This window comes from Dipodomys spectabilis, unplaced genomic scaffold (assembly GCF_019054845.1).
Source record: "Dipodomys spectabilis isolate Male_0828 unplaced genomic scaffold, ASM1905484v1 ptg000002l, whole genome shotgun sequence".
Lineage (NCBI taxonomy): Eukaryota > Metazoa > Chordata > Mammalia > Rodentia > Heteromyidae > Dipodomys > Dipodomys spectabilis.
In genome coordinates this window covers 3711490-3737571 of record NW_024870679.1, presented here as the reverse complement: position 1 = coordinate 3737571, position 26082 = coordinate 3711490, and the positions used below count along the sequence as shown (strand labels likewise).

At 45.5% G+C, this 26082-nt stretch overlaps 2 protein-coding genes and 1 pseudogene across 2 annotated transcripts; 2 read left to right on the top strand and 1 right to left on the bottom strand.

Annotated features, from left to right (window-relative positions):
• Positions 1-1528: 1528 nt before the first annotated feature.
• On the bottom strand, positions 1529-3217 carry LOC122108186 (RING-type E3 ubiquitin-protein ligase PPIL2-like). The gene has a single exon (XM_042680174.1). The coding sequence runs from the start codon at positions 3215-3217 to the stop codon at positions 1655-1657; it is 1563 nt and encodes a 520-aa protein (XP_042536108.1). The 3' UTR covers positions 1529-1654.
• Positions 3218-11370: 8153 nt separating this feature from the next.
• LOC122113071 lies at positions 11371-11470 on the top strand (annotated as a pseudogene).
• A 5122-nt stretch (positions 11471-16592) lies between these two features.
• Positions 16593-22555, top strand: LOC122108206 (glutathione S-transferase Mu 4). The gene is made up of 8 exons (XM_042680195.1): positions 16593-16683; positions 16966-17041; positions 17450-17514; positions 17822-17903; positions 18008-18108; positions 19062-19157; positions 19759-19869; positions 21777-22555. The coding sequence occupies exons 1-8, from the start codon at positions 16648-16650 to the stop codon at positions 21864-21866; spliced, it is 657 nt and encodes a 218-aa protein (XP_042536129.1). The 5' UTR covers positions 16593-16647; the 3' UTR covers positions 21867-22555.
• Positions 22556-26082: the final 3527 nt, after the last annotated feature.

The window sequence follows — 26082 nt, the reverse complement described above, 5'->3', positions numbered from 1 at the left end:
TTTCTTTAATTTCACAGCAAAATTTATTAATACATCCAAAAGAAAGAAAAAGCATTTGTCACACTATACACAGATAATACATACAGAGGTTTAACACACATATTACATCCCTTTTTACACAAGAAAAATATACATAAAAATGTAAACTTTTATATACAAAAACCGTTGCACAAATTAAACAAGGACCAGATAACAAATGAGACCAAACCATTATTATTTCATCAATTTTTTAAAAAACAGTAATACAGTACATTCATTGAGAGATATATGGAAAATGCAAGCTATCTCTTTTTGTTTAAAGGGAAATTACAAACCAAACATGTTTATTTTTTATTAAGGTGATGTACGGGGTTACAGTTACATAAGGTAATAAGTACATTTCTTGTTGAACTTGTTTCCCCCTCCCTCATTTTCTCCCACTTTCCCTCCCCCTATGTCCCCCCAAGTTGTGCAGATCATTTCCAATATATTGTCTTGTGGGTATCACTGTTGCATTGGTTTCCCCCTTGTCCTTTGTCTCACCATTTTGTTGTTCCCTTTCAGGAGCTTTTGAGTCTTTGAAAATTCAAGAATTTAGAGAAAGAGAAAACCAAGGATCAAGTTTAAGTTAGAATTTGATACAAACCGGAAAGGAGTGGTAATGCAAAGACAACAGGCAGCCTGGGCTGGGCTGGACATCAAGTGGGACTAATGCCAGACAGAACACTGCTATGACACTGTCTCCACACTTCCAGAGAAGCCCTTAGGGGAAGATGAGATAGCAGGTCCTGAGATTGGGACTGACACAGACTGAGGCTGGACAACAAGCACTGAGAAGCAGGTGAGAGGTGAGGGATTTGGACATATTTCACAGGGCCAAGGGAAGGAGCTGGTGCCATGGTTTGCAAGCCAGAGAAGATGGGCTGGACTTGGAGCAGAGCGGCCTCTTCTTCAGCTGTTCACACACACACGTGGGCTATTAGCTTCATGCAGGTATGGCTGACAGAGAAGACAAGTGGAGCAGCCAGCAGTGTGGATAAGTCAGACCCAAGCAACAGGCAGCAGCTAGACGTAGTTTGTAAAGCTCACCAGCTTATAGAACTCAACGGGTGTTTAAGCTCTGCCTTAGGGTCAGCTCTATCTAGTGCCTGATGTTTTGTTTTGTTGAGATAAGGTCTTCCCATGTAGTTCAGGATGTCCTTGAACTCTCCATCTCTGCTTTAAGCCTCTTGAGTGCTGGGATTACAAACATGTACCTCAGCACACAGTTGGTGAGAATATGTATTTCTAACAAGGTACTAGGTGGTGGCACTGGTCAGGTGACCATGCTTAATAAGCACACGGGTCATTCTTAAGATGACAGAAGAGAGGACAGGAAAACCTGGTGGGGACCCAACTTTTGTCAATAATGCTGGCTTTCCTATAGATACTAGCATACCAGGCAAGATGGAAAGTCAGACCCAGAAGGCTGGGTTTGAGCCTTAGAAAGGAGCCAGACTCCTCCCGGGTGAGGGATGGGGAGACCACAGCCTCCCAGGGGCCAGGAATGGGGCAACAGGCAATGGTTTCATTGAATCCGAGCCTGTCAGGCAGTTTACAAGGGTAGAATTTGCAGTGGTGTGGACATAGCCCTCAATCCCTGCACCCCTACCAGATCCAGGGTAGCAGCCCACTGCTACCAGGAGCTGAAGTCTCCAAAACCCCGTCTGGGCCTTTTCTTGGTCTCAGAGGCAGCTGTACTGGTTGATGGCTCTTCTGCTGCTCGTTTTATGGCTGCTGGGTTGATGTACTTGCCCACCCCCTGACGGTATGTCTGGGGGCTTTGTCTACCAGATTGGGATTGGCCAGTCTTGACCTTGATCTCTGGGGCTTCTTTTAGCTGTGTCTTCTTCCCTTCCTCGGCAATCTGGGCATCTGCTTCCTCATATGGGTCCACGAACACTGTAGTGTTGTGGATACGGATCTCCTCCTTAGGACAGTCAGTTTGGGGGTCACTTTCTATATTCTCCATGAAAGTCAGTGTATCAAAGCCCCCAACAACCCGTCCAAAGATGGTATGCTTCTTATCCAGGTAAGCACAGGAGCGGAATGTGATAAAGAACTGAGACTTGTTGGTGTTGGGCCCCGAGTTGGCCATACTGAGGATGCCACGGCCTGTGTGAGAGAGGTTGGGTCGGAACTCATCTTCGAAGGGCTTGCCCCAGTACGACTGCCCCCCTGTGCCAGTGCCTGTGGGGTCACCACCTTGGATCACAAAGTTCTTGATGGACCTGTGAAAGATGGTGCCATGGTAATAGTGCTTCCTGCAGAGCTTGATGAAGTTCTCACAGGTTTTTGGTGTCAGGTCGCAATGCAACTCCAGGTTGAGATCTCCCTTGTTGGTGTGCAGTCGTACATAGCCCTTCTTCTTCACAAACTGGTATCGCAGCACATCTTCATCGATGGCAGCTGCTTCTTGAGTTGTCACTGGCACTATGGTGGTGGAGGTAAAGGAAGCACTGACCTTCCCCATGGAATAGTGGGCAGCATTCAGCTGATCCACTTTTTTCTTCTCTGGGGGCTTCATGGTGGCTGCTAGGATCTCATCCCCTTTGAATTCCTTGTAGAGCTCCTTCAGGGTCTCTCGGGTCTCAGCATTTGTGTTTTTCAAATAGTAAGATGGGTCTTGCTTGGCCTTTTCCTTATTTGAGTCTGTTACTTTCATGTTATTCTTAACATGAAAGAAGTTGGAGATGTTAAATTTGTCCAGATTGGTGGGATCCTGGAGAGTGATGATATCCTGGCGAGAGAAGGGCTCATCAGTCAGCAGGTCCCGGAAGTTCTTGGCCTTGATGTTCAGCTGTTCCACTGCCTCATAGGCATAGACATTGCCAGTTGTCCTAATAGCCACAATGTGGGTGTTGTCAGTGAACACGGTGAACAGCACCGGGCAGTGGTACTTCCCTTCACTGTTTTTGGCAAAGTTCAGAATGACCAGGGATTTTGTATCAAGTTTCTCTCCATTGCTGGGGTTGATCCCATACTCTGTAAGCCATGGATAAATACTCAGCAAGTCAAAGATGATGCCTTCTGGAGTGCAGACTGGGTGGGTGAAGGGCTGTAGAGAGAGGCTGCAGTGGTCAAAAGGTAGACGACGGAAATTTGACCTTGGGATCTCTGGCTTCTTGCCACCACAGAAGTGAGTGTATTCAGCGCAGGTGATGTACATCTTGTCCTTCTGGTGCTGCCGCTTCCCCATGGTGTCAGCGGCGACTGCAGAACTAGCGAGCGTACAACTCAGAATGAAAATTAATTCTATTTGAATTAAAACACCCTGCACCGACTTCTTTGGAAAGAGATTATTTAGAAGAAAGGCGAACTTACCAGCTTGCAGGTGACCGAGGTGCGAAGAGACTGAACGTTTAGGGCAGGGGAGAGGGATTATATAGTGGAGGGCAAGGAGGAGGTGTGGCCACAGCAGTTGCGGAAATGACCTCAGAGCCTAGGGAGCCTCTAACTGTGGGAAGAAGGCGTGGCTGGGTGGGTGAGGGCGTGGCTGGGTGGATGAGGGCGTGGCTGGGGCTGAAGAGGAAGCAATCTTAGAGTCTGGGGCTCTTTGCTGAATCACAGGTAAGTTTCCCCCCCTCGGTTTATAAACCTTTAATCAATGCAACTTTGGAAGATCTTACACATTTTTCCAGTTCAGTCACTAGGAGGAGCCTGTGCCCAGCAAGTCCATGTTGTTTACTAAATCCACATGAATTTCTGCAATTCCACTTTGAAGAATTTTTTAAACATTTAAAAAATTACTATCTTTAAGTAGTTGTACAAAGAAATTCCCATTCTACAAAACATTATATGAATACAAGGTGTCTGACAACATTGTTACCCATCGCTCCTAACCCATCCCTTCCCTCACTTTTTTTTTTTTAATTGAGATTAGGTGATTACATAAATTTCACATATTTCACAGTATTGTGGAATAGTGACACTTAGTTAAAGTCACAAACACATTTTAACCTTCACAAGGCATATTGTCATTATCATCGTCTATAAAGTTTGTGAATTCTATGAGCTTTGACAATATAAATTATTTCTTCCACATCAGTGTTTACATTTCTTTCCTTTTACTTAGTGTAAGCTATTCCCCCTCTCCATCTCATTCCTCCTTTCCCATTGCTGTCTTTGGGTTGCTTAGTTCTTTTTCTTCTATGTCCAGTCAGCTGATGGGCCCCTTTGTTGTTCTGTTTCCCATGTATTCTGTGTCCTCCTCCTGGCTTCCCTCTGTTGCGTGCATATATTACCATATATATGGTCAAGAACATGGAGTCATTTAGTAATGATACGACAAAATGAGTGGCTGTCCTTTGTTTCTCGAGTCCTGTTTACTTTGTCATATCTTCTTGGATTTTGGCTTTAGCATCCGCATATCAAGGAGACCATATGCCTTTTCTCTCTTTGTTCTTGGCTTACCTCGCTCAAAATAATTTTCTCTAGTTCCATCCATTTCCCTGCAAATGCCATTATTTTGTCCTTTCTAATGGCTGCATAATATTCCATTGTATATAGGTACCACAATTTTTGGATCCACTCATCAGTAGTGGGGCATCTGGGTTGTTTCCAGATCTTGGCTATTGTGAACAGTGCTGCACTAAACATGGAGGTGCATGTGTCTTTGTATACTGGTTCCTGTTGCTCAGGGTAGATGCCTAGGAGTGGAATGTCTGGGTCATAGGGGAGGTCTATATTTAGCTTTCTGAGGTACCTCCAGATTGCCAAAATAGTTGTATTGGTGTACATTCCCACTAGCAATGTAGTAGGGTTCCTCTTTCTCCGCATCCCCTCCAGCATTTGTCATTGGCTAAATTTAGGATGTGGGCCATTCTAACTGGGGTAAGATGGTATCTCAGGGTTGTTTTTATTTGTATTTCCTTTACAGCCAGGGATGATGAACATTTCCTCATATGTTTCTTTGCCATTTTTTTTGTTTTTGTTTTTGTTTTCTGGTCTTGGGGCTTAAACTCTGGGCCTGGGCACTATCCCTCAGTTCTTCAGCTCAAGGCTAGCACTCTACCACTTGAGCCACAGTGTCACTTCCGGTTATGTGAGTGGTTTATTTTTGTGAGTGGTTTTCTACCCCAGCTAGCTTTGAACAGTGATCCTCAGATCTCAGCCTCCTGGGTAGCTAGGTTTACAGGCATGAGCCACCAGTGCCCGGGGATCCCTTCTTTAGAGAAGAGTATAGATCTTTCCTAAGAAATGTTTATATCTATATAAACATGTTTATATAGCTATAAAAACACACCAGCTGTCCTTCAGCTCCTCAGTTCAAGGTTAGGGCTCTACCATTTGAGCCACTGGGCCACTTCCGGTTTTCTGAGTGGTTTATTGGAGATAAGAGTCTCACGGAATTTGTCTGGGCTGGCTTTGAACTGCAATCCTCAGATCTCAGCCTCCTGAGTATCTAGGATTACAGACGTGAGCCACTGAGACCCCTTCTTTAGAGAAGAGCATAGATTTTTCCTAAGCAATGTTTATATCTATATAAACATATTTATATCTATATAGTTATATAAACACACCATCTGTGGGCCCTGGGTCTTCTGAATATATATATATGTATATGTATATACACACATATAGGTATATATATTATTTTGCAGAACACAGTGTCTCATGTTTGGGCAAGCGCTCTACCATTTGAGCCATATTTCCTGCCATTTTGCTCATGAACTTTCTCAAGGTTGGCCTCAAACTCTAAATCCTCCTGACTCCCACCTGGAGTAGCTGGGATAGCAGGCATGTACTACCATACCTAACTCCTTTATTTCCTATTAAGTTTCTACTTCATGAGATGACTCCTCCCAGGCTGCCTGGAAGGCAGAACATACTCCAACATCACAGCAGTGTTTTGTACCTTCACTAAGCAAGCTAGACAAATGGGAAAGCTGTGATTCTGATGGTCCAGAAGACTTCCAACAGAGTGAAAATCCACATGTCTGTAGCTCTGGAAATCTCAGTGTCTCCCACCTTTGACATATAATATGCAAATAAAGTACATAATTTATTCAAATTTATGACTTATGCTCAGCTATGGAGAACTCTAGGGGAAATTAGAAAGCTAATAGCGAGTATAGCCAGTGCCCCAAAGGTATTTCTTGTAGGCTCTACAAATCCCTACAGACAGCCATGACAGGAAAGGTTCCAAATAAGTCAGTCACACACTGGTAAAGAAACTGGTTAGACAGAATTTGAAAACAGGTAGGAGGAAGGTCAGGAATCTGATTACTTGTAAGCAATCTGGATCTTGAGTAAGTGGCTTAATCCCTTTGTTCTTGAATTTCCTCTTCTGATTATAGTAGCTCATACTTCAAAGGGCACTTTTATTCACCTCATTTTATCAGGTATCTAATACTTACCAAATCACTGCTGTGAAATTCAGCAGTAAGCAAATAGACAAAGTTCAGATTTCACAAAAATTTCTTCAGTGGGGTTTATTTTGCAGTGGGGTTGATAGTAGGAATCTCTTTGACCAGCATCATATAGTATGAGGTGTGTGTGTGTGTGTGTGTGTGTGTGTGTGTGTGTGTGTGTGTGTGTGTTTGTGTATACTGGGGCTTGAACTCAGGGCCTGGGTGTGATCTCTTAGCTTTTTGCCAAAAGTTGGTGCTCTACTACTTGTGGCACACCTCCACTTCTAGTTTTTTAGTGGTTAATTGAAGTCTTGTGGACTCCTGCTTGGGCTGACTTTGCAACGTGATCTTCAGATCTCAGCCTCCTGAGTAGCTAGGATTACAAGCATAAGCCAAAAGTGTCTGGCCAGCATGACGTTCCTAGTGTATGGTAAATGTGTGCGATCTTCAGCCAGGCTCTGCCCTTCCTTGCTCTGTGGCCAGTGAGTGCTCTCCTGGGGTCCCTCTCTGCTCTTATATTTTTAGAGATTTGATCTCACGCTTGACTGTAAACCTTTTACCTATTTCCTTTGAGATAACTCTGCCTCTGCTCTCCTGGTCTAGCCATTGGAATGGACGTCATGCTCTCTGCAAGGTCCCCTGCCTAGAGAGAGTTCTCAGCTACACTAATTGGGAAAACCTTCCATGTGGGGGTGCAGCTCTCCCCCAGTCCTGGAACATAGCCCCCCAGTCCTGGAACATACTGCCCCTAGCCTCTGCTTTGGGGTGTCTTGAGGAGCAATATGTTCTTGACAATTGATTTTTTTTGGGGGGGGGGTCCAGTCATGGGGCCTGAACTCTGGGCCTAGGCGTTGTCCCTCAGCTCTTCAGCTCAAGACTAGCACTCTACTACTTGAGTCATAGCGCCACTTCCGGCTTTTTTCTTTTTTGCTTATGTGGTGCTGAGGAATCGAACCCAGGGCCTCAAGCATGCAAGGCAAGTGCTCTACCACTGAGCCACCTTCCCAGCCCTACAATTGATGTAAATATGATAGTAGAGTTGGTCGAGGTGTCACAGGCCTGTCATCCCAGCTTCATGTAAGCAGAGGCAGAAGGACATTGGGTTTAGAGGCTATCCCTGCAATGCCTAGTATTACTCTGTATTGAAAACAAAATAAAAGCAAAAGGGCTGGGGCAAGGGGGATAGCTTCGTTGGTAGAGTAAGTGCCTACAAGCACAAGACCCTGAGTTTAAGTCCTAGCATCGCAAAATAAACAGTAAATAAATAGGCAGAAAGAAGAGAAAGAGTAGAGAATAAAAAGAGAGGGCTGGGAAGTTGGCTCAGTGGCAGAGCGCTTGTCTTGCATGCCTAAGGCCCTGGGTTCGATTCCTCAGCACCACATATGCAAAAAGAAAAAAGCCGGAAGTGGTGCTGTGGCTCAAGTGGTAGAGCGTTAGCCTTGAGCTGAAGAGCTGAGGGACAGCGCTCAGGCCCAGAGTTCAGGCCCCACGACCGGATCAAAAAAAAAAAAAAAAGAATAAAAAGAGAAAGATAAAAAGGAAAGAAAGGATAAAGAGCTCTTCTGTTCTCTGCCTGCCCCCATTCTCCTCCTCCCTCCTCCTCCCCTTCCCTCTCCACCTGTTTAGTGACTCTCTCCCACCTCACCTGGAGCTCATTCTGGAGCTCAGCTCCAAAGTTTGGAGAAGTTTTGACACTGCCATGTTCAGCCTTGGGAGCTCTCAACCCTCACAGCCAATTATTGTATATGAAAATAAATAACATATAGACGTTTACAAAGTGTATTTTTACTTGTTTTTGTGTCACTAGAGGGGCTTGCTTGGCTTTCTTGCTCATGGATGGTACTCTACCAGTTGAATCATGCCCCCAGTCTGGCTTGGCTTTTTGCTGATTAATTGGAGATGGAGCCTGTGGGACTTTTCTGCCTGGGCTAACTTTGAAACTTGATCCTTTTGAGTTTCAGCCTACTTGAATAGTTAAGATTACAGACATGAACCAACAGTATTCAACTTTAAACACACTTTGAAATTCATGTATTTACACCCATATAGCTACTTTGCCTCATCCCTATCCTTCCCAAGAATTTGGAAGGTCTCTGGCAAAGCCCAGCATCTATTCACAGGGTAGATTCTAGTCCATTGATGATTGTGTGTGCGCGCATGTGCCAGTACTAGGACTTGAATTTAGGGATTTGTGCTCTTCTTGGCTTTTTTGCTCAAGGCTGGCACTCTACTACTTGAGCCACAGCTCCATTTCCAGCTTTTTGTTGGTTAATTGGAGAAGAGCATCTCACAAATTTGTCCACCTGGACTGGCTAGCTTCCTGAGTAGCTACAGGTATGAGCCACTGGTGCTTAGCTTGCCTGGTTTTTAAAAAAATATAATTTTATTATTAAGGCTTTGTACAGAGGGGTTACCATTTCATAAGCCTGGTAATGAGTACATTTCTTTTTCTTTTTCTTTCTTTTTAGACAATATCACGCCTTCCTTCGCTTTCCCTCATTTTTCCCTTCCTATCCCTGCCCATAAGTTGTATAGTTCATTTTCTTTTTCTTTCTTTCTTCTTCTTTTTTTTTTTTTTTGCCAGTTATGAGGCCTGAACTCAGGGGCCTGGGTGCTATCCCTCAGCTCTTCAGCTTAAGGCTAGCACTCTACCACTTTTGGCTTTTTCTGCTTATATGGTGCTGAGGAATTGAACCCAGGGCTTCATGCATGTCAGGCAAGCACTCTACCACTGAGCCACTATCCCAGCCCATATAGTTCATTTTCCACATGGTATATACTGAATAGCATAATTGCATTTGTTCACTTTTCCTCCTTCCTTTTGTGCGACCCTTATTTTATCCCCCCTAAAAAGAAACTCAAAAGCAAAAACAAACACCATCACTATCAACAATAATAATAAAGACAAACAAAAAAACCCTCATGTTCCTGGCCTTTTCTTTTTTAAATGTACAAGTCTTTTGTTTCCTTGCTTACAATTATTTCTAAGGATTTTGGGGGTCTTATTTTAAATGGATTGCTTTCTCTGTTTCCTCTTGGGCTTTTTGTTGTAGTGTATAGAAATGCAACTAATTTTTGTATATTGTTTGGACCCTGTAACTTTATACTGAATTCAGCTGGAAGCATAGTTTAAGTGGCAGAATACTTGTCTAGCAATTTCGAGACCCTGAGTTCTAACCCTAATACTGCAAAACAAAACAACTGCAACAAAACAATACATTTTACACTGAATTAACTGATTAGTTCTAACTTGAATTTTTTTTCTGAAATTATTGAGATTTTCTATGTGTAAGATCATATCATCTGCAAATCTTTTTTTTTTTTTAACTTTCTTCTTTCCAGTTTGAATGTCTTTATTTTTGTTTCTTGCCTACCTGCTCTGCTAGAATCTCCAGCACTGTGCTAAATAGAAGTGATGAGAGCTAGAATCCTTTGCTTTGTTTCTGATTTCAGAGGAAAAAGTTTCAGTGCTGTTGGTTTTTCTTCCCTAGGTCATGGGGCTTGAACTCTGGGCCTGAGTGCTGTCCTTGAGCTCTTTAGCTCAAGGTGAGCACTCTACCACCTGAGCAACAGCACCACTTCCAGTTTTATGGTGGTTAATTGGAGATAAGAGTCTCATGCCAGGGCTGGCTTTGAACCTTGATCCTCAGATCTCAGCCTCCTGAGTAGCTAGGATTACAAGTGTGAGCCACTGGTGCCCAGCTCAGTTTCAGTGTTTTACAGTTAATCATGATTGTCATATGTGGTTTTTGTTATATGAACATACATTTTTTCTAATACCTAGCTTATTGAGAATTTTTTTTTTATAAATCAACAAAGTATGTTGAATTTTGTCAAATGCTTTTGAAATGATCATAGGATTTTTTTTTTCTGGTCCTGGGGCCTGAGCTCAGGGCCTGGGTACGGTCCCTGAGCTTTTGTGTAGAACCTAGTGCTCTATCACTTGAGGTACAACTCCACTTCCAGCTTTTTCTGAGTATTTTACTGGAGATAAGAGTCTCAAGGACTTTCCCGCCTGGGTTGGCTTAGAACAGCAATCATCAGATCTCTACCTCTTGAGTAGCTAGGATTATAGGCATGGGCCATCAGCATCCATCTGGATCATAAGATTTTTAATCTTTCTTTTAATGTGGTATATCAAAGTAATATATCTTTGCAAGGACCATGACATTTTTCTGAGAAGACATACACATGGCCAATTGGGATATTAAGAGAGTCTGCCTAGTTCATTCCAAGGGGAGTAGCAACTGTCCCTGCACAGGTCTGCTCCAGAGTTGTCAGGGACGTTGTCTCCACCAAGGCTTCTGTCTCTGCCTTACAGGGTCTTCAAGAAGAGAAAGCAGAAGGAGTGTTGCTCCCTGGGGCCCCTGGCTCTTCCTATCTGCCTAGTCTTTCTCTTTCTGCCTCTTCCTCAAAATGGTTCAGCCATACTAGGAAACAACATGGATATAGTTATAAATAGAGCTTTCACATGATCCGAAATCCTGGGCTGGGTATATGGCTTAGTGGTAGAGTGCTTGCGTAGCACACGTGAAGCCCTGGTTTTGATTCCTCAGTACCACAAAAGCAGAAAAAGCTGCAAGTGGTGCTATGGCTCAAATGGTAGAGTGCTAGTTTTGATCAAAAGAAGTTCAGGGACAGTGTTCAGGCCCTGAGTTCAAGCCCCAGGACTGGCAAAAGAAAAAAAAATCCTGTCTTTTGGGTATAATCCCCCAAAAAGTGAAGTCAGGGTTTCTAAGCACTGTTAATACTCCTGTGTATACATAATAGCCTAAACATGGAAGCAAGAGAAATGTTCCTTAATAGATTCAAGGATAAAGAAAATGTGGACTACACACACACACACACACACACACACACACACACACACACACACACACACACAGGAATATTATTTAGCCCCCAAAAGAAGAAAATTCATCAATATGTAACACTCTGGATGAACTTAGAGGATGCTATGTTAAGTGAAATTAGCCAATCATGAAAGGACAAATATTGCAAGACTGTACTTTCAGGGATTATTTCTAAAGTTTGCTACTAGAGAAGTTTCTCTGAATGTGGGTACACCAGAAGAACAAATATTACATGTTTCCACTTGTATGAGGTATGCAAAGTAGGCAGACTCAGAGAGGTTAGGGAGGGGAAATGGGTGGTCACTGTTCACTGGGTAAGATTTCAGTTATGTAATGTAAATAAGCTCTACAGGCCTATTGTACTTCACTGTGCTTACAGTCATAACACTGTAAACTTCACATTATGCTAATGAGGCAGGCAGAAAGTATGGGGTACAGGGTTGCCCACCCAGCAGGCCGTGTGTCCTTTGCATAGTACCAAGGCCATTCACAAAGGCCAGGTGCTGAGTCTACCCAAAAGATCTGACCCTGACCTTTGCATGTGAAATGACTCAGTTACTTTACAACTAAGTTAGTAGAATTCTTTTTCTCACTAAATCATTCTGTTAACTGTGTTTTTTATGCACTCTGTGTTTTTAAACCATTTGGCCAGAAATTCCCCAGACTGTGCTGACCTAATTTTTTAATTTAACATACATTAGTTATACAAGGGGGAGATGTTTAATGTGACATTTCCACACATGTAAACAAGATATCCTTTTCCCCCTGTTTAAATTTCAGCAGTTATCAGTGTTCCATTTTCATATAAGCAAATAAACTACAGTTTGGACTTTATTTTGCATATTTATGAATATGAATAAATGTAATAAATAAAAATAATACAAATAAGCCAGGCACCGTTGGCTCACACCTATAATCCTAGCTATTTAGGAGGCTGAGATCTGAGGATTGTGATCCAAAGCCAGCCAAGGCAGTGAAGTCCATGAGATTTTATCTCCAATAAACCACTAGCAAACCGGAAGTGGTGATGTGGCTCAAGCAGTAGAGTGCTTGCTTTGAGCTGAAGAGCACAGGGACAGCTCCCAGGCCCAGAGTTCAAGCCCTACGACCTACCCCTCCCCATATATATTTAAATATATTTCTATTTAATCATATTTTTCTACAAATATTTATAAATATGTTCTCACAATCTAAATTCACCCTTAAAATATAAACCAAAATGAAAACTAAAACAATTGTTCTCACCTGGCTCTACCAGCTGGTAAGAAGTGTGTGTGTATATATTCATTGTAAATGTATCTTTGTGATAGACTACGAATTTAGAGCATTTTGGAAATGAGTTTCTAACCTGGACAAAAAAAAAAAAAAAAAAAACCTGTAAGGACTAAATAAGTTAAAATAAACCTTGCAGGTGTTTTGCTATTACCTAAGGAAATAGTTGTAATAAAATAAGAAAGAACATTATTCAAGCATAAACATCCAGAGCCTCAGATTACTGCTTTTATTGCCATGATAAATAAAGCAGGATTAACCAAGCTAATTGCTCCTATAATCACCCAGAAAAGAAAGACGGGAAAAAATTCAAGAAAGCTATTTTTAACTATCACAGACAAGCCTTTGATTGCAAAAAGCAGGAAAGTGGAAAATTTTCGAAGGTGGAAAATTCTGGATGCTCCTTGCATGGCTAGGGCAGCTGACTCATAATCTTAAGTTATTTACAATAGAGTTGAACAAAAATGTTTCAGGGTGTTAATAGCAGGGATAAATTAGCAACAATATTAACAACACTAGTATTGTATAGGTATTACCAGTGATGTTTTTAAACCATGTCTCTCTGCCAACAGTGCACTTGTAATAACTCTAAATATGGCATATGAACAAGAACCAAGGTCCGGAAGGCCGTTTTAACTTCCAAATGGCTTTGTGCTCTCTCGGCTTTTTTTTTTTTTTCCTGAAGCTGGCACTCTATCATTGAGCCACAACTCCCCTTCTGTTCTGGCTTTCTGGTGGGTAATTGGAGATAAGAATCTCACAGACTTTTCTTCCCAGTTTGGCCTCAGATTTCAGCCTCTTGAGTAGCTAGGATTATAGGTATGAGCCACTGGCACCTGACACCTCCAGCTCTATAATCAAAAGCTGTTAGTGACATTGCTACCCACCTATGACTTAACAGGAGGTGATTCAGTGTTCTGGATAAAAAAGAAAAACTGCCCTTGAAGCCAGTGGGGAGAGTGTTATCCAATACTGTTAATAACTGACAGCATTCAAAGTCCAAAGTGTTGATCCTAAGGATTGACTGTGCTATTATTATTCAGCCTGAAAGATATAAACTCTCCTAAAACACTGGGCCTCCATACATTGGAAACCTTAAAGTGATATTGTTAGGAATTTTCCAGAAGATGCTGATTGATTGATTGATTGATTTATGTCAGTCATGGGGCTTGAACTCTGGGCCTGGGCACGGTCACTCAGCTCTTCAGCTCAAGGCAAGTGTTCTACCACTTGAGCCACTTCCATCTTTTTCTGTTTATGTGGTACTGAGAAACTGAACCCAGGGCCTCATGCATGCAAGGCAAGCACTCCACCACTGAGCCACCTTCCTAGCCCCAAGATGCTGATATTCTATGTGGTTAGCTTTTGCCCCAGACTTTTGATAAAGATTAACATTCAGATTCCATATTCTTTCTGCCTACCATTCCTTGTTTTTATTTACTTTGAAGATTTCTAAAGTATTAGTTCCCTGACTCCTTTTTTTTTTTTTTTGCCAGTCCTGGGGCTTGAACTCTGGGTCTGGGCACTGTTTCTGAGTTTCTTTTGCTCAAGGTGAGTGCTCTACCAGTTGAGCCACAGCTCCATTTCTGGCTTTTTTGAGTAGTTTATTGGAGGTAAGCATCTCATGGACTTTTCTGCCCAGGCTGAACCACAATCCTCCTGAATAGCTAGGATTACAGGCATGAGTCACCAGAGCCCCCCTACTTCCCTGATCTTAATACATTCTGATTCCCTCTATTCTCTATCATTTAAGATTAAAAAACAAAAATCCACACTTTGTGTGTGAGAGAGAGAGAGAGAAAGAGAGAGAAATGGTGGGGAAGATATTGTAGAGTACTAGGGCTTGAATTCAGAACCTTGTGCTCTCCCTTAGCTTTTTTGTTTTCTAAAGTCTGGTGCTCTACTGCCTGAGCTACAACTCCACTTTCAGCTTTTTTGCTGATTATTTGAAATAAGAGAAGAGTCTCAGGGGCTTTCCTGCTTGGTCTGGCTTAGAATTGCAATCACTGTCTTTGAACTCAGATCTTCAGATCTTAGCCTCCTAAGTGAATTACAGGCTGAATCCCAGTGCCTGGTTCTTTCTTTTAAAAATTAACACACATTAGTTGTACAAGTGAGGTTCTACTGTATGTTTCTTGTATGTTTTATATACACTATTATTGTTATGTTTTGAATCTACGGATTGCTAGATCCATGGCCTTCACTTGATCTTGTCAACAAACATTTAATAGCTGTTTTTTCAAAAACTTTAGAAGGCCACTTCTCTTTAACAGGATTCTTACGGTAGTCCTTTCTTTCACCTCATTAATCCGAACCTTTTGTCTTGAAAAAACTTAATGCTCCAGTGGTCACTGCAATTCTGTTAACAAGATCAACAAATTATGATTAATTTGGGGGTAGTTTCGGCTTACAAAGTTGTTTGCTGAGTCTGCCTTGGAGGAATTGTTTAATTCTTATAACTCAAAGAATAAACAAAAGTGACTTGCTCCAGAATAACAAATGAGCTGGCACCAGTGGCTCACAACTGCAGTTCAAGCTAATCAGGAGACAGATCTGAAGATAGTACTTCGAAGTTAGTCCAGGCAGGATTGTCCACGAGACTCTTACCTCCAATGAGCCACCAAAAATCCAGAAGTGGAGCTGTTAGTGGCTCAAGTGGTAAAGTGGAAAGCCTTGAGTAAAAAAGCCAAGGAAGATCTCAAGGCTGTGAGTTCAAACACCAGTACCAGCATGACCAAAAAAAAAAAAAAGTATGCATTATTAGTGCAATTTTTGCTCCATGAAGATATTCTCTCTTGTGAGACTGGCACCTGCTAAACTGATTGATTCCAACCAATTGTTAGAGATTTCCAGATTGCTAAAACTGCTGTCCCATTAGGAAATCGTGTTTAGCTAAAAAGTGTAACTAGCGCCCTCCAAGATGAGGCAAACACCGGTAAGTTCCTCTGATTCCTTTTCTCTTTTCTTTTCTTTTTCGGTCGTGGGACTTGAACTCTGGGTCTGGACGCTGTCCCTGAGTTCTTCAGCTCAAGGCTAGCACAATAAACCGGTGGTTTATTGGAGATACGACTTTCATGGACTTTCCTGCCCGGGCTGGCTTTGAACCGTGATTCTCAGATCTCAGCCTCCTGAGTAGCTAGGATTACAGGCGTGAGCCACCAGAACCAGGCTCCTCCGATTCCTTTTCGTAAGGGCTACAATGGGAGTAAACCCAGATGAATACAGAAAATACGGCAGACTTGAGGGGAGAATTAGGCGGTTCTACAATCATAATGAGTGGGGCAGCAGACAGAAGAGAAAGCAAGGAAAGAGGAGAGCTCAACTACACTCTACCCAATAACCAGAGAAAGTAAAGCAGTATGCCATGCTATATTGGCAGTAGCCCCGCACAGGTCATCCTTACCCCCCTCTTGATTGCTTCGAGAGGCAGGGCTGCTCAGCAGTACCTGCCAGGTGTGTGCACGTACTCTGCAAGTTCCCAGCTCCAAGTGGCTCACTCCCTGGGATGACACATGCTTGCTCACGGGCCAGGCCCTTCGGGAGCGCGTTAGTACTGCCTGGTGGGAATGCTTCTACACAAGAATTCACTTTCAGGCTGCTTCCTAATAGAGGACCCAGCACAGGACCCAGGCCGGGTCCTGGCCGAGGAACACCGACGCCCGGCCTGCATTCCACTGGGCCCAGAAACACCTGCGGAGCCACGCGCATCGGCAGAGCCTTTGCAGACCGGGGGACGGCGCGGGACCTCCGGGAACGCCCGGGCTTCCCGCGTCGGACACCGACTCCAGGGTTCAGCGACTCGGGCCCAGAGTGAGAGCGCAGCCGCGCCTACCCGACGCGCAAGCCTCCCGCACCCGCCCACTTCCGGTGGCCGCGGCCCGTCGGGTGGGGCGGGCCTGAAGCGGATTCCGTTCTTACTCCTTCCGTAGCCGCAGGCGGGGGGGGGGGGGGGGGGGGGCAAAAACTACTTCCGGCCTTCCGGTTTGAAGCTTTGGGAGGAGCAGTGGGGGCAAGGGGAAGCATGGGGGCGGGGCGGGGCCAGGGAGGCATGGGGCGGGGCCAGAAGCCCCGCCTACCCCCACTGGACACTGGGTAAAGTCACAGTCCAAGTCGGCCGAGGCCAGTGTGGCTCGGTCCATAATATCAGCACCATGCCCATGACACTTGGTTACTGGGACATCCGCGGGGTGAGCGACCGACTAACGGGTGGGAGGGGCCGAGGAATGGGGAGAAGCTGACTCCAGCTGGGGGAGGCGGTTCTAGCATGGGGATCTTCCTCAGAACTTGCTGGAGTCTTCTGCCTAAGCCTTACCAGAGGGCACACACATGTGACCTCTTTCTTTCTGTGTATGCACGCATAGTGTGTGCATGCATGTGGAAAGTATTGTTAGACTGGGCTCACCTGGAGGAGGTGAAGTCACAGACAGGATCCCCCATTTCTGATCTCTCTCACCTGCCAACTTTCCCAGCTGGCCCACGCCATCCGCCTGCTCCTGGAATACACAGACACAAGCTATGAGGAGAAGAGATACACGATGGGGGACGGTAATGACACCTCCTGGTCAGACTTGTGACCAATTCTTGCCCATTGGGGTGCCCAGCCACTCATACTGTGGTCACCTGTTCCCAGCTCTGCAGGCCTCCAACCACACCCAGGGCCTGCTCCTTCCCAAATCCTAAAAGGGTGCACTTTGGATTTCCATTACAAGGAGCTGGGAGTGGAGGGCCAGGGACCCCCCCTTTATCTGAAGTTGGGTGGGGTTGTCTAGCACTGGCCTAAACCTTTTGTGCTCTGGTCCTTAGATCCCTCAGCCTTACCAGCATTCTTCACCCCTGTAGCCTTGGAATGTGGGACACAGCTGGTCAGAGTGCAGATCCACTGCCTCAGGGGGTCCTGGGGAAGGAGGGCTGGACTCAGGGAGGTTTGTTTTCACTTGATCTCATCTACCACAGCTCCTGACTATGACAGAAGCCAGTGGCTGAATGAGAAGTTCAAGCTGGGCCTGGACTTCCCCAATGTAGGTGCAGGGGAAGGAGTGGTCTAGGGAAATGTAGCCTCCCTCCCTCCTCCCCCCCCCCCCTCCCCTTTCCTTGCCCAGCTGAGAGCTTCTAGGATCAGTGCTTCTGCTCTACTCCTTTCCTTTCTGGCTATCTGTGGTTTTCTATGACGCTCTATGTCTTGACTCTTGCATTCATTCTGAAGTGTGTTTATGTGGGGCTCACCAGTGCCAAGCACACTGAATGCTAGGTTCTGTGTCTGTCTAACCCAGAGAAGGGCTGCTGGGACCTGGGGCCCCTTGTGACCTTCCCTGCTTGTCCATCCAGCTGCCCTACTTGATTGATGGAGCTCACAAGATCACCCAGAGCAATGCCATCCTGCGCTACATTGCCCGCAAGCACAACCTGTGTGAGTGGGGCTGGCTGCAGGGCGTGTGTGGGACAGGCAGTGGTCATCCCTTGGGCTTGTTTGGGGTGGGATGGAGAGGATGCAACTGAGTTGTGTGGCTGCAGGTGGGGAGACAGAGGAGGAGAAGATTCGAGTGGACATTTTGGAGAACCAGGCTATGGATGTCTCCAATCAGCTAGCCAGAGTCTGCTACAGCCCAGACTTTGTGAGTCATATATTGCTACCCACTCCCTGTCCCTGTCCTCCTCTGCCATGGGCTGTGTCAGGCAGGGTTTGGATCAAGAGTCAAATCTTTTAAATTCCCATCTCTGCTGGTCCTCTTTCACTTTTGAACTCATTAGAACTGCTTATCTTTGAGGATGTTTCCTGTGTTGCCACCTGTGTCCCTCACCGGACTGTATTAACTGAACGTTCTGATTCAGTCCCTACCAACCTGAGTGCAGTCTAGATTCTCCAAGATGGATATTCAGTGCTAGAATGTGTTAGAGTTTCAGAATTCTCTCCACTTTTGCCCTCTGCCCTGGCTCTTTTTCCAACAAGTTCATTCCATGTACCTGCTCATGATATAAACACACTCACTGAGGAGAAAGGGAAGTCCACAAGCAGAATTGTCATGGAAGTCTTGAGTTCTGGCCTCTGCCAAAATGTTTCCTAGTGCTGTCCCCTTCACATCAGCATGAATCAATTACTTTTCCTAATAGGGGCAGCCAGAAGACCTCTGCTCCTCTTTTTCAGCTTCATTTTTTGCTTTATGAGAAAGACTTAGATGTTTATTTCATGCTTTTGAAACTTACTAGGTAGAGCTATCATCTTCTCTACTGGTACTTTTGGTTCTTGCATCTTTGATTCTGCCTGGCATCATAGCCTAGATCTGCCAGGTAGTCAGAGCACTCCTTGGGTAGAAACACAGGAGGTTGTTTGACTATCAGGAGTTGTAATGTTTCCTTAAGAGAAGTGTCCCATTCCTGTCTGACTTTTTATTGCCTTTCAAGGACTGGGTGAAGTATCCAGAAGTAGTCAATTAAAGACTGAACACCGACCTAGTCTCCATCTGAGGGAAGATGGCTGCTGATTGGGGCTATGCCCAACACTGTGGAGACTGGTCACTCTGTCAGGGAATTTGTGGGTGAGGGTAGTGACAGCTGTTTTCTGTCTCAGGAGAAACTGAAGCTAGAGTACTTGGAGCAACTCCCTGGAATGATGAAGCTCTTCTCAGAGTTCCTGGGGAAGCAGCCATGGTTTGTTGGTGACAAGGTAAAAGGCAGGGAATCAAGCTGGGTACCAGTTGTTCACATCTGTAATCCTAGCTACTCAGGAATCTGAGATGTGAACATCATAGTTTGAAGCCAGCCTGGGCAGGAAAGGACCTGAGCCTCTTACTTCCAATAAACTGTTAAAAATAAAGTATATTTGCCTTGAACAAAAAGAAGCTCAGGAACAATGCCCAGAACTGGCACACACACACAAAAAAGGGAAGGAATGAGAATTCGTTCTTTCAAGTGTATGGAACTTCATGCTCACAAGCCAAGAGCCCGTGGCTCACACCTGTAATCCTAGCTACTGAGGAGGCTGAGATCTGAGGATTGTCGTTCAAAGCCAGCCTGGGCAGGAAAATCCTGAGATTCTTATCTCCAATAAACCATAGAAAACTGGAAGTGATGCTGTGGATCAAGTATTAACAGCACTTGCCTTGAGCTGAAGAGCTGAGGGACAGCACCCAGGCCCAGAGTTCAAGCCCACCCACGACTGACAAAAAAGAAAGAAAGAGAGAAAGAAAGAAAGAAGGAAAGAAAGAAAGAAAGGAAAAAAAAGAAAAAAAGAATTTCATGCTCCTTTATCCTTGGCTGTTTTGCAGATCACCTTTGTGGATTTCCTGGCTTATGATATCCTTGACTTGCACCGTATATTTGACCCCAAATGCTTGGACACATTTCCAAACCTGAAGGACTTCATTTCTCGCTTTGAGGTGATACCTCTCATCCTCCTTTTCCAGGCTATGACCTCCTTCTTCTTTTCAGGATGTTTTTCTAGGCCTAGAGCTGAATGAAGAGCAACTAGGGCCTGTAGTTAGCAACTTGCATCTATTGGGCTGGCTTTCCTACAGAGAGAGCAATCTGTCCCACTGGACGGATTAGGAACTTGGGAGTGTAGGGGGTGAGTCACTTGTTCAAGATCTCAGTGCTGGGGAGGTTGCTCTGGGATCCTTGTGGTCCTCTGACTTCTAAGGGCAGCAGTTTAGTAGCTTTCCAGCTTTTGTGCTAAAGGAAAAATCTTCAGGTTTACTGCCCAGGACCTTGGGCAGAGTCAGCAGAGTCTATTCAACAGGTATTAGGAAAGTGAGGTGAGGGATTAATGTGAATCCCCAAGATTCAGACAGTATTCACACCTGATCTGCAGGAGGCTTTGCTCAATCCAGTCAGATCAGTAGCTGGTGCTGGATTTGGAGAGGCCTAGGATAGAAGTATTCTATGGTGTGGGCCTTTCCTTCCACCTTCTTCCTTTGTTTTTTTCTTCTTCCCTTGAATGTGCCAGATGGTTCACATGTGAATTAATCTATGAACTTATTTTTACTCATGTTTTCTGACCTTTTCTCTATGAGGTTCCCTGTAGGCGGGTACAATACAGAGAGATACCCCTTCCCCCATCTTGGCACTGAGTAAAGCATGGAATAGTTGGAATTCCAGACTGTGAGGTGCCCTACTTGGGCTCTGGGGAGCCCAGCCTTGATCTCACCTCACATCAAGGCCTGGGGCAACTAGAGTCCTTAATTTGAAACCCATAAAACCTACTTTAGGAGATTTGGAAGTTGGAGGCATCGTGTGAATTATTTAGACTAGAATTTGTTGTTTCCTCTTCCTCATAAAGTGTTGTGCTTTTGCAGCAAGTTCTCATCAGTTCTGGTTCTGGTCCAGATTATGTGGCCTTGGGGATTGTGCAAGAGCTGGCTCAACTCTGAGATGGGAGGGATGGGAGGGATGGGAGGGATGAGAGGGGGAGGGGCTGGGAGGGCTGAGGCTGCTGCCTGAGGCTAGTGTGGACTTGATCCATTGATACAGGCAACCCTAGATTACACTGAACCCTTTAGAAATTGCCCAGGAACTGAACCTTGGTAATAAGTCCCATAATACAATGGAATATCATTTAGCTTAGTCTCTGTATCAGGTCTGGCAGTTGGGTGGGGTACAAGTGGAGAAAATTGCACTTTATGCTCTTAGAGGATTGATTAGGACTTGCTCTACCTTTCCTTATGGGTCCTCCTCCGTCGGTGTGTGTGTGTGAGTGTGCGTGTGTGGCTGAAACTCAGGGCCTCATGCCCTTCCTTGGCTTTTTCTCTTTCCTTTTTTTCATTTTGCTCAAGGCTAGCACTCTACTACTTGAGCCACATCTTCAATTTTAGCTTTTTTTTTTTTTTTTGCTGATTAAATGGAGGTAAGATAAGAATCCCAAAGATTGCTCTGCCTGTACTGACTTCAAACCACGATCCTCAGATCTCAGCCTCCTAAGTAACTAAGATTATAAGGTGTGAGCCACTGATGCCCTCTTCCTCCATCTTCTACACTTTTACCCAAGGTTTACTGAGTTGCTGGGTAAGGCCTGGGCTCTATGCCAAACAGCATGGCAAATTCTCAGCTCCTTTGTTCTTCCTGGTCGCTCCCTTGTGTGCAAATCCAGGCAAACAGGAGCTTCCCTGGGAAAGAAGAGCATGTCTGTGCAGACAAGCGCCTCCTGTGTGAGGGCAGAAAGGGCATGTCCACAGAGGACAGACTGACAGACAGCCCTTTCCTTCTCACTATCTGCATGAATAAGAGGAAGTTGCTTTCCCTCTGTGGATCTCCACATATCCTGAGCCTCTGCTTTCTCTTTTCCACTCAGGGCTTGAAGAAAATCTCTGCCTACATGAAGAGCAGCCGCTTTCTCCCAACACCTTTGTATACAAAGGTGGCCACATGGGGCAATAAGTAGAGCTTTGAAAGGATAGTGAGAAGTCCATTTTGTCCCTGCCTGGGACTCTGGGAAACAGCTGGACCCCTGCAGCCCTAGCCCAAAACAGATGATAGCCATCCATGGAGGCATGGGGCAGGAGCTCAGCATTCTTAGATCACAGCCATACATAGTCAAAGCACTCATTGTTGGTACCAGTAAGTCTTGATTGTAATGTCTTTTACATTGTTTATTTTCTGCCTTTAAATGGATTGATAATGTTGGGAAATAAACTTGACTAATGTTAAACATTTTAACAGCGGTTAAAGGAGCTGGAGCCTGACTGGCTTGAGCAAAGAATGAGTAGTCACAAATGTGTCCCCAAATCATGACTGTGGTGCCAGAATACACTGACCAGCAAGTAGCTTGTATTGGACTTTTGCCACCACTAGCCTTGTGAACTCTAGAAGACCCTATGGTCACTCTCACCCAGACTAGGCAGGGAACACCTCATTATCCTAGTGGCCCAGCAGAAGACTTGTGATTGGTGCAAACAAAACCCTTCATTTGCATGAAGGAATTCAATGATTGGTGTAGACTCTTGGCAAGTCCTGTTTCTTACTGTGTCAGCAGGCTGTGTGGCTTACTTTGTGCACATCATGAGAAATCCTCTTTGCTTTTCCTTGTTATTACAATATAAGGCCCAAATAAAGAGTGATTTTCTTTGCCTACTTTTGATTTTCATTGTTAATACAGTGATTGAGGGGGTAATATGAAAAAAATTGGTGCCTGTAGTCAGGCACCGGTGACTGATGCTTATAATCCTAGCTACTCAGGAGGCTGATATCTGAGGATCATTATTCAAAGCCAGCTGATGCAGGAAAGTCTGTGAGACAATTATCTCCAATTCACAACTGGAAAACCAGAAGTGGTGCTGTAGATCAAGAGGTAGAATTCTTGTCTTGAGCTGAAGAGCTGAGGGATAATGCCCAGGCCCAGAGTTCAAGCCCCACAACTGACCAAAAAAAAAAAAAATAGTGGTGAAAGTGGAGTGGCCAAGCCATCAAGGCAAACATGGCGGCAGAACTTGCAGAGCACATGGGCAGCAAAGATGGCGCTGAGAGGGAGCTGAATGGGCAGAGCCCGATTTACTGCAGAGCACATGTGCAGCAAAGATGGTGTTGAGAGAGAGTAGAGTGAGAAGAGCCCAATTTGCCTTAAGTTGAGTGCATAACCAGTCCCTGGAAGCTTAGGTGCATGATAGGGTGTGACCTTGACAGTGATTGGTTTCTCTTCCTCCCCTGCCAAGCCACCTGCTCCTGTTTGGCTTTAAAAAGGGCCTGTTCTCTGTTAATAAATGAGTTTTCTACCTGCTTCACTTGACTTCCAGCTGAGTCTTATTGTCTCCCAGGCTGAGGGAGGCTGGGGAACGGGCCAGCGCCACACTTACCTTTCCTTGGACCCCGTCCATCTTTTCGTGAGACGGATGAAGACCCAACATCTGGCGCCCAACGTGGGGCATGAAGGGAAAAGATACCGGCCGAGGCTAAGCAGTCTCTCAGGGTAAGTGAAACCCTTAGTATGGGTAATGCTATCTCACAGAAGAAGGAGGAGGAGGCAACAGTAGGCCTAGAAGGAGTACAGGAGGACTTGGGAAGTGAGAAGGAAAAGGAACGGGTCAAATTGGACTGAGAACACACTGAAACATGCACAGTGGAAGTCAAAACGAGGGTGAAAATGACTCCCTCTGACTCAGGTGCTCCTGATGGTCCTAGGGCCCCTGCCTATTCCCCCGATTGGAGGAGAGGTAGGGCACCCTACCATACCTGAGAGAGGGACTTTCAAGACCCAGACCCCTACCAACCTTCCATGGAGGGGCCGAGGGCTGGGGAAGTAACCTACTTAGAGACCTATCCTGGAAGGGAAGGGCCTCCTGAGAGCCTGGACTCTAGACCACAGGATTCGCTTCCCCAAGTGTATCTGGTCAATCTGGCAGCAGGGGCTAACAGGCCCTTGGAATGGTATTCATGGGAAGCTAAGGATCTTAAAGAGCTCTGCAAGGCGGTGACAGAGGATGGCCCAAACTCTCCCTGGGCCCAGACCCTGTTATAGGACATTGCTTATCACCCATATGACCCAAAGGACTGGCTGGATGTGGCCAATTCCATCCTTACTAGTTCTCAGTTTATTAAATGGTGTGCTTTCTTTAAGGAGGAATGCAGAGTCAGAGCCGAGAATAACCAGCAGGCTCAACCCTGGATACCTATTACTTATGCCATGTTAACAGGGACAGGGGGAAGGGTACTCCACTGGCGTCCAACAGGCCGCCATACCTGGCCCATACCGTGACCAGGTGAGGCAGGCAGGACTTGCCACCTGCTACAAACTGGATGATGGGCCTACTGAGTCCCCCATAGCAGCAGTGAGACAAAAACTGGGTGAGCCTCTACCTGATTTTATGGACCAAGTCCAACAGAGCGTTCACTGCAAGATGCCAGCAGGGAACCTCCGAGATCAGTTTGTAAAGCTGCTGGTCTGGGAAGGGATGAATGCAAACCACCACATGGCCTGCAAGGGATTGAGAGAGAGTTCCCTGGGCAGATGGGTGGTGGCCTCGCAGGATGTGGGAACGCAACAGTACCAGTCCCAATAATTAGCTTTAGCTTTACAGTCTCAGACATCTGCAATAACTGAGGCTATTACCCAGGCACTGGCAGCCCAGGGCGGAGGAACCCCAAGACCATCGGGGAGAGGGACTTGTTTTAAATGCGGGCAGGAGGGGCACTTTAAGAGGGACTGTTTACAACTATCCCCCACCAACCAGCCCAGGGGGGCCAAACGGGCCCCCTACACCCTGCCCCAAGTGCACACAGGGATACCATTGGAAAAAGGATTGTGGATCCAAGTTTGATTTAGATGGGAAGCCTTTAAACTAGGGGAGGGGGGCTGGGAAGGTGGCTCAGTGGTAAGAGTGCTTGCCTTGCATGCCTGAGGCCCTGGGTTCGATTCCTCAGCACCACATAAGAAAAAAGAAAAAAGTCGGAAGTGGCGCTGTGGCTCAAGTGGTAGGGCACTAGCCTTGAGCTGAAGAGCTGAGGGACAGCGCCCAGGCCCAGAGTTCAGGCCCCAAGACTGGACCCCCCCAAAAAAAATAAACTAGGGGAGGGGCATCCTCTAGCCCCGTTAACTCAAGGAGGAACCCCCTCTGCTGTGAGGCCCAGGCAGCCTCCTGGCAGGGCAACCCAGGCCCATTGGACCTTCCCCCTGGTGGAAGGACTCCACGCTAAAATGAGTATTCTCATAGGCGGAAAGAGGTTTCACTGCTTAATTGACATGGGGGGCAGATCGAACCATTCTTAGGGAGTAGGAAGTGCCTTTGGACTGGAAGTTTGCACCTGGGCCCCCGATATTGGCGGTAGGGGGCAACTCCCAGTCCAAAGATATGGTTGCCATTATGAAATGTACTAGCTCAATTGGAAAACATGGAAAGATAAGCCCTTTAGTGGCAAAAAAAACCTCACTGCCTATTTACTAGGGCAAGACATGCTAAGACAAATGGACACTGTGGTCACTACAGACCATCCTGGATGGAGAAGAAGTACAAAGGCTTAAACAGGAACTAGAGGGAGTTAAGGAAAAGGATTTTTTTTAACTTTCATAATTACAGAGAAGAGCATAGGGGACCCGCTCAGGTGCACCCCCAATCCTAAAGGCCACTGCCCCCTGATTACCTCCCATTAGGTGGAAGCCAAGAAGCCCAATCTGGGCGGAGCAGTGGCCATTGACCAAACCTAAACTTGTAGCTCTCCACCTTCTGGTGGAGGAACAGATAAACCTTGGGCACACATCCCCTTCTATGAGTCCTTGGAACACACCCGTATTGTTACTCAAAAAGCCTCCGGGGCTTGGCGTATACTCCAAGATATACTTAAGGTAAATGAAAGGATGGAGCTAGTAGGAGCGCCCCTAAGAGGCATGCTCTTGACTCCCGCTATACCTTCAGAATATACCTTGGTTGTGATTGATATTAAAGATTGCTTTTTTTTCTATCCTCCTACATCCAGATGACTGGGAGAAGTTTGCTTTCTCCATACCTTCTCTTAATTTTTCCCAGCCTGATGGGAGGTTTGAATGCACAGTGCTGCCACAGGGAATGGCCAATAGCCTGGCCTTTTGCCAACAATACTTGGCCACACTTTTAGGGCCTGTGCTGGGTTCAGATACCTCCCTTGCCTATGCCTCCATGGATGATATAATT